At 42.2% G+C, this 8,482-nt stretch overlaps 1 protein-coding gene across 1 annotated transcript; it reads right to left on the bottom strand.

The window, feature by feature from the left end:
• Positions 1-655: 655 nt before the first annotated feature.
• Positions 656-3,075, bottom strand: LOC104359626 (cytochrome c). The gene is made up of 3 exons (XM_032991652.2): positions 2,901-3,075; positions 2,115-2,291; positions 656-1,946 (listed from the first exon to the last, which is right to left on the bottom strand). Exons 2-3 carry the CDS (start codon positions 2,281-2,283, stop codon positions 1,798-1,800), a joined length of 318 nt encoding a protein of 105 aa, XP_032847543.1. The 5' UTR covers positions 2,284-2,291; positions 2,901-3,075; the 3' UTR covers positions 656-1,797.
• Positions 3,076-8,482: the final 5,407 nt, after the last annotated feature.

Below are 8,482 nucleotides of genomic sequence, written 5' to 3'. Positions count from 1 at the left end.
TCTGTACTTAATGACTGCTCTATTGGGATTTTGGCACAGTGAAAACTAACTTCTGCATAGCCATAAAGGTGCCATGACAAACATCATTTCTGAAAGTCAGAACAGCCATTAACTACTATAACTTGGAAGGTTTCTCTTAACAAGCTTTTAGTAAGGAAGCTACTGTTGGTTAATATTAAGTCTGCCTTTCCATTTGCAGGAAAGGCTGCTTGCACATTCAGTTTGAAAAAAGTCACAAAATGTATGGTTGCAACCACTGAGCCGAATTGTTAATAATCTTACTTCTTTTCACTTACTAATTCTGAGCAATAGCCCTTTGCAAGTCAGTCACTAAGCACACTACTTTACTTGACATAACTCAAACTCAGCCAATCCTAGAGCACAGCTACAGCTGCTAAGCTGCTCTGAGTTTTCTCCTCTGTCCCACTCAGGGAACACAGAAGTGCTGTTAAAGAGAACACTGGTGAAAGAGCTTAACTTTGCTAGTTCTAGTCCAAAGTACTTTCTAACTTTGCCACACTTGTAAATACTTCTCAGAACAACTTCATGAGCATTTACTTTTTCTCATGCTGAGCTTTCACTTGTTTCCTAATGATGTAAAGCTGGCGCTCAACTTCTCTCAACAGTCCCCATTTTTCACTTAATTTCAGACACATACAGAAAACAAGACTTTTAATTTTTTTAATTTACAGTACTGATTTCTCTGAGTTACGCCTTACTGTCTGTACACAGTAAATACATTCATCTGAACAATTCACTTAGTATGAAAAAAATGCAGTTAAAACATTAAAAATACCACTTTACACTGTGCAAAACAGAACTTTCAGAATTAATGACGTTGGCTACAGCCAGGCACCAAGGAAGACTGGCAAGACTGTTTCCTTTTAGTCTACCAGCACATTCATTCCTGTACCCCTTCATCTGAAATTTTCTGTAACAGTAGACTTTACGTGAAAACTTCTGCTGAATTAAGATTGAGTAACTCAGCTTGGTCTTTAGCACTTGTATTTTCAGAACACGATGTCTTTCTGTTCTATTCATTACACCAAGAATGGCTAGTTTTGGAAGATTTACTGAACAAAGGGTTTCAATAACATTTAGCAAACTTATGGTTTTGAAGGGGATTTATACTCTACTGGTGCATGCAGCTGTCAAAGTCTGGATGAATTAGGTAATGCACTTCCCATAGATAAAAGAAAAGTGGCTGGGCACAACTGCCATTTCACAGGTAGTACTTAAGTCAGATGAAATGCATCCTTACTGCAAGCTATAGACAGATTAATATATATCACAACACCTAGCATTGATTAAATTTAGAAAAATATTATCTTGGGGGTTTTATTTTTTTTTTAATTTTATTTTAAAACTTTAAAGTAATGTAACAGAAGATATACGGTGGAAGATGCCAGAAACCACCCTGCTTTTTAATCTGGAAGAGTTGGGTTGTCAAAGCTATTATGTTGTTGACAATTACTCATTTCATTATAGATTTTTTTTTTTTTTAAGCAATGAAGAGGCAGGAAATGTTTATTTACTTATTTTTTAATCCTATGATCAACACTGACTGAACATTATAGTCATTTAAACCAACCCAATTACATAGTTTCCATTAAGTTAATGGCTGCCAAACAAGCGTGTACTCCAGTGACCCACCATGAGCAACGTTATCTGATGGGTGAGACAGATTTTAAGGTTAGACACAGTATGTGTAAAAATAGAAAGTTTTAAAAACCAATCTCATCACAGACATTTCCATTGCCATCTCCTTTGTGAAATAAATAAGGCAGCAGATAACTTTTACTTTGAAGTGGCATCTTTGAGGTACGCTATTAAGTCTGCTCTCTCAGACTTCTTCTTAATACCAGCAAAAATCATCTTTGTTCCTGGGATATACTTCTTTGGATTTTCCAAATACTCCATCAGAGTATCCTCACCCCAGGTGATACCTAGAGAGAACCAAAAAAGACAGTTAGTGACTTAAAAATAACACACACATTTATATTCCTGTCCTCCATACTATTTTACTTTTTGGCAGATTTCAGTACTTCTAGAACTATTACCGAGAACCAAATATATTTGTCCCCAGAAACTCAGAAAAGCAGCTTTCAGTTTACCTTTATTCTTATTAGCATCCGTGTAAGAGAAGCCCTCAGCTTGTCCAGTCTTGCGTCCAAACAGGCCATTCAGGTTAGGTCCAGTCTTGTGTTTGCCTCCCTTTTCAACTGTATGGCACTGGGAACATTTCTGGACAAAGATCTTCTTGCCCTTCTCAATATCTCCCATTTTCAGTACTAAACCAAGAACACACAGAGAGGTCAGTAGTGCAAGTTCAAGGTCACCCGTTCAACCTAAACTTTAAAAGCACCCCGGTGCCTCTGCAACACGGCACACGTGGCCCATCAACCCAGCAATTCTCCAGCACGCTTTCTAACCACAAGCTACAGCTCCCGGGTTTGAAAATTAGCACAGAATCATTAGACTACGTAAAGCATACTGAGGTGACAAACGCGCCTGAAGAGCAGCAAAAACCTTCCCTCGGCCAAAGCAATTGCCTCACCGCAGGGGTTATTTCTGAAGGGTAAATTGAGCGAGACTTCCCTACGTAGCTTACATACCTGTAACAGGGAACCTTCCTACTTCCAGTCTTGTGTGAAGGGGCACGACCGTTTGTACGTTTTCCCTTACCGGCTGGAAAAGCGCAGCGCCCCGGGGGGAGGCACAACGCTGCCCCGCGGCCCCCGCCCGGCCCGCAGCACCGCGGGGCCTGACCTTGCGGCCCCGGCGGGACCCCGGCACGGCCCCGCTCCCCCCGCAAGGCCGCTCCGCGCCACCCCCGGGCCGCGGCCAGGCGAGGCGGTGCCGCCGGACCCCGCGGTGACCACCCCCCCATCCCCCCGCACCTGGCTGTCCGTCCGGCCGCCCCGGTAACGCTGCGCCCGCGGCGGTGACCTCGACCTCAGCCCCCGGCTCCGGCTCCGGCTCCGCCCGCACCGACCGGCCTCTGTCTGGGCCCAAGGACACGCCGTACCTCGCCCTATGTAAGCCGGTGCTGCCGCAACCAAGCTATGCCAGCACTCGGCCCGCCCCTCCACGGCGTGTCGACCAATCAAGCGCCGACCTGTCGATGTCTCACTGGCTACGGTGACTGTCGGTCAAGGCGGGCGTCACGGCGCTGGAAGGCTAGCAGGGTACGTTGCGACTGGCGGGCTCCGGACTTCCTTCCCCTCCCCCTCGCTTGCGGAATGGCGTCAGGCGTAACTCTGGTACGTAAGGCACGCGGGGCGGGAGGGGGCTCCCGAGCGCATGCGCACAGCGGAAAGCGAAGCAAGGGTCGCGCGGCGCCGCGAGCGGGCCGTGACCTGAGCGGGCGGTGCGGTGGGCGGGGCCCGGGCCGTGACGTAGCCTGACCCCCACAACCCCTCCCGCGCTCCCTCTCAGCGGGGAGGAGGAGCCGTGGAAAACGGCCTGTGTAATCGTCGGGAGGTGAACCGTTTGCCTTAACTACGGACATTAGAAGTCTGACAATGTCCCACTGTCTTGCGTTTGAAAAACTGTGGGTTGTGGTTTGTTTTTTTTTTTTTTTTTTTATGCGCATTTATGCTGTGCTGAAACTCACACGAGTGCGCTCCCGTCGTTGCCCTGTGGAGCAGCACCGGTCTGAGGGTGCCAGCGTGAAGCGGGAGGGAAGGATGGCAAGAGTTTTTCAGACTTGTTCGTGAGGATACCCAGCAAATCCTCACGTTCTGGTGTGGAGGGAGCGCATTGCTCTCCAGCACTCACGGTGTCTGCAGCATGAGAGGCATGTTTGTGCAGTTTTTAACATTTCATCACAAGGTTCATCCAAAATAGCTCCTAATAACAATTAACACTGTAATGTTCTTGACAGTACACGTACCTCAATAAAACTTAGGATTTGCTTACAATAGACAGCTAAATTCATACACTTCATGGGGAGCGAGGTAATACACGTGCAATGGAATCACTTCAAATTGGCATCTTTGGTTGTTGCCCAACTCTAATCTCAAATCATGTCAGACTCTCAGAATTCTGGGGATGAACGGAAAGGTACTTGTTTAAAAACTAAAGACAATTCTGTGTTTCTTATAGTCACCATTTGGTTTTGAACCTTCATGGTGCACTTTGCTTCTGTTTGTAAACTTTTTACCATGATTATAAGGACTGTTATTTAGTAAGGCTTCTGTGTCTTATATGATTCTAGAATCCAGATGTATGTGACCTGATACTGCAAGAGTCGTGATTAGACCCCCCTGGCATCTTGTCTCTTTAAGAAGGAGCTGAAAGTACCTTTTAAGCTGCTTCAAGAAATTAGTGTAAATTCTTAAGCTTCTTCAAGCACTTGATGTGGACTGATACCCACTGACATCCATTCAGAGGTTCTCCCTTTCCCCACAGAATGCAGAATTCAAGCATCTTTAACTCTTTTAATTTCTGTTGGGTTTTACCTTCTAAATATGTAAGCTCCATCCTGAGCATTGCGTGTTGAGCTTCACGGTTAACCCTTGTGATGCATGTGGAGACACATTGTAGCAATGTTATTTTAATTTTTCTCCAGGAAGCTGTTTTTGAAAACCATGCCTTAATTCAAGACAGTTGAATCAGTTTTCGTTAAATTGTTGAAATAAGGAAATAATGCTTGCAGGGAAGGTATTGAACCCGTGAGGCTTTCAGCGCTAAAGATTAGTATCCTAAAAATCAGTCTGTAAAATGAACTGTTGTCTTCTCTGCCTTACACCTGATCACGCAGATGTCTGCTGCGTGAGTGACTGCCAGTAGTCACGATGTAATACCCTTTCATGAATGTGTAAACAATAACAGGGTATTTGTTGGTCTGCATACTGTATTGTTAGTGGGAGCAGAGGTTCTGTTGAATATCAAAATATACCAGTTCAGAAGAAGCATTTTCACCAGTAAGAAGAGCTGTCGCGAACGGAGAGGACTTGACTTACTTAAGCCCATTTGGGTGTTACAAAGTGTGAATCTGGAGCAACAGTGTTAAGAACTGGTCTGTAAGTAAAGTAGAAGGTGCAGGAAGAGGGGTTGATCAAGGTGACCACTGCTCTACTTTTTGAAACATTCTGTGGTAGGACAGACTAATAGTGAAATTTTACCCTTCTCTGCTAAATATAGCATCTATAGTGTATGTCATGCGTGAATCCCGCACATGTATGACTTCCTCTGTAGGGCAGAATATGTTGTGGGACTTCCAGAGACAATTCTGAAGACAAAGCCAGGGCTTTTCTGGCTTTGTGGGCTTGAATTGCTGGAGCAAACTAAAATGACTCAGGGTGCATTTTCAGTGCACTATTACTTTCCTACATGTATTAACATTCATTAGACTGTTTGCTTTGGTGTGGTTTGCCTAGAAGGTTCCTATGTTAGTCTTTCAGTTATTCACTGTGGTTACACCTGAAATACCTCTTTTTTTTTTTTTTACTACCTCAGACCATTACACACTGGAACAGTAGTTATTTTGCAATCAGAGTTATTGCTGTGTAATTCTGTCCTGAAGGAAGGAAAAAGAAACCAAATGCGTGAAGGCCAGTACTAAAGGAAACATGGCAAAAGAGCCAACTAGTTCTCTTTAAGAGGTACTCTGTAGATAAAAGAAGAAAGATGGCCTTAGGTACCTAGACTGGAACTCAGTTCTGTGATAAACTTCTTGTATGGTCTTTGACAAACACCTTAGAACCCACGTCTTGTGTTGAAGTCATAGGGGGTTAGGTGTGTGAGTGCCTCGGTCTCTTTTCATCCTCTTACCGCGTGGGAGAGGGCCAAGCCTGAGCTGCTGCTAGTTACCAGCTAACTGTGCCAGTGTTAGTGAGTCCGTGGTTTGTGCTGCAGTCACGGTGGGGTGAGCTGGTTTTAAGATACGGCTTGAGTTATGACCTGAATCATAAATCTTATCACAAAACAGGACTGACTAATTTGCACCATTATGATTTCTAAATTGTAGTGAAGCCGTTTAGAACACCTGCATTTTTTTTTTTTTTTAATCTTTGTCTTTGAAATTGTTCAGAAGAAGGGTGTATCCTTCCATACTTTTTTCAAAGCCTGGTTTATCAACATAAAAGAGTGATTCGCTTTCATGGGCTGGGCTTGAAAAATTCTTGATGCTAGAATCCTTCAAAAATATTATGCACTAGCAAACATGCTTTGAGGGTTAGTTTTTGACACTGTTATGATGCAAGTCCTGTCATTTGCAGCATACAGATGGCTTTATGTTTATTATATCTTTTACAGGGCACTTGGATGGAAGATGGGAACCTGTTCACCCAAACAGGTGAGGAACAAAGATGGAAAACATTATAGTCTGAAGAGTGAATAAAAATGTCTGATGAGTGGCGCGCCTCTAATCTTTGCTGCTTGCTGTGTTTTATACTGTCTCAGACAGAGTGGGCAAACGTGCTACTGCGTGGAGGGCTGGAAAGGCAGAGTCTCAGAGATGCTGCAGTTCCAAAGGGTCACTACATATTAGGCTCCTTCTTAAGACAAAACTAAATTTGTACATAGAATCTACTTTTGTTTTTAAGCTCTGTTTATAATAATTTCCAGTTGCAGCATATTTATGCTTTGTGTAGTTGTCTCAGACAACACTGTGATTTTTATTTCAGCCATATCCTGTTTGGAGGGGATGACAATTGCCTATATTGATCATATATTTGCTTTGTGTATCTGTGGGAGCCAAAGATTATTGTCCTCATTTCCATGATCAGGTGGGACATTATCTTCTGAATAATCCAAGCTCTAGAGTAAAAAGTACGTTTGCAGTAGCTTAAATGAAGATATTGTCAAATTCGTCTCCAAAGCATCAACTTAGCCCCAAGAAAAGCTCCAAATTAAGTCTCCTTTTGTAAGGAGATTTCTGTGGTTGGGTCTCCTTATGTAGTGATGATATGATAATATAATGTAATCTACTAAAGCCTACACAGTTCCAGACAGGGGGAGCTTCCATGAAATAAGAGTACTAACATGGCTCCATGATTCAGATGAGAGTCTTAAAAAAAAAGCTTTTCTTACCTTAGGATTTCAAAGGAAAAGTAATTTATAATGTAAGTAGAAATAAGGCCATAAACTGGCAGATTTAGCTGTTCTCCCATAGAAATAAAACTAGTGTACTATGACAGGCTTAATGCTTTTAAGTGTATACCCAGTTATCTGCAGAGCTGTGAGGGCTCTGTGTCTAGCAGCAGGAGGAGCTGTTGAATGTGAAGCCAGACTCAAGTCACGAGACATGTTAGTGATTCTTAGAGCTACAAGCTGTCGTCTTCATTGAGAGGAAATCACTGCTGCAGGGATATTTCTGTCAGTGGAGAGGTGGGATTCCTCCCTGCAGAGATCTTATGCTAGTTTTGCTGCCTGTTGTGTCAAGTTTTCAAGACACTTGTAACCAAAAAATCACCTGACTGGTAGTTTTAGAATCCGTTTTCAATATTCCAGCTTCATTTTCCACTTGTTTTTACATATGACATTAGGAACATGTCAAGTGTAATATCAGAGCAGATTAGTGGTTTAACACTGTTTCTGTCAATGATCAATGCTGGATGCGTTGCGGACACTAAAAACTGGCCAGGGTGAGCTTATTATCCTACAGCATGAAGTCTCAGAGCACTGAGAACGCTTAATCCAAACTACTACCATTGCAGATGTTTTTCTTAAGCTCCTAGGATATGTCTCTAAGCCTTTTTGTACAACTATACTAAGCTCTTTGCCTTCATCATGTTCCAAGCAGAAGAATAAACAAGTAAATTAGAGTGTACTTTCTAAGTTTCTTATTTTGTCTGATGAATTTGACCAAACAAAAAGTCCCAGATCTTTTTCATTCAGTGTCTTACATGATACAAATGACTGATGAAGCTTTTAGTTAATAAATGTTACGTACTCATTGCTAAGTTGTAGCTTACAGGTTTTTTTGTTGTTGTTTGTTTTATTTTGGTTTGGTTTGGTGTTTTTTGTTGATTTTTGTTTGTTTGTTTGTTTGTATCTGTAGGGGGTTTGGGTTTGAGTTTTTTTTTTTTTTGGTTGGTTTGGGTTTGTTTTGTTGTGTTGTGTTTTGTTTTTTTTTTTTCCCAGAAAGAACAAGTTCAGTTTTCATATACCTTTCTTAGAGCATAACTGATCCCCTGTTTTTAATAACTGTTGCTCTTTTCCAGACTTTTTTTGCTTTTTGTTACTTATGAAATGTGCTGAACAAAACTAAATGCAAGATACACAAGGATTATGAAATAATATTCTGTCTTCTCTGCAGCTTAACATTAATCTCTCCTGAATGGTGCTAGAGGCAGAACAGAAGGCAGGAGTCTGCACTTATTTTGAAATCATTCCTGCAGGAGGTAAAAACTATTTTAAAACCCATTTGTGGCTGAGTTATCTTCAACGGTTCTTTTCAGTATGTTTCTTCTTACTTTTAAATTTCATCTGTCATTATGCCGCTCTGTTACTTTTGTACTAACTCATCTAGATA

Source organism: Tyto alba, unplaced genomic scaffold, assembly GCF_018691265.1.
Source record: "Tyto alba isolate M040663 unplaced genomic scaffold, T.alba_DEE_v4.0 Super-Scaffold_38, whole genome shotgun sequence".
NCBI classification, from domain to species: domain Eukaryota; kingdom Metazoa; phylum Chordata; class Aves; order Strigiformes; family Tytonidae; genus Tyto; species Tyto alba.
Note: the sequence above shows the minus strand (reverse complement) of the source record. Positions and strands in the feature narration are given on the sequence as shown.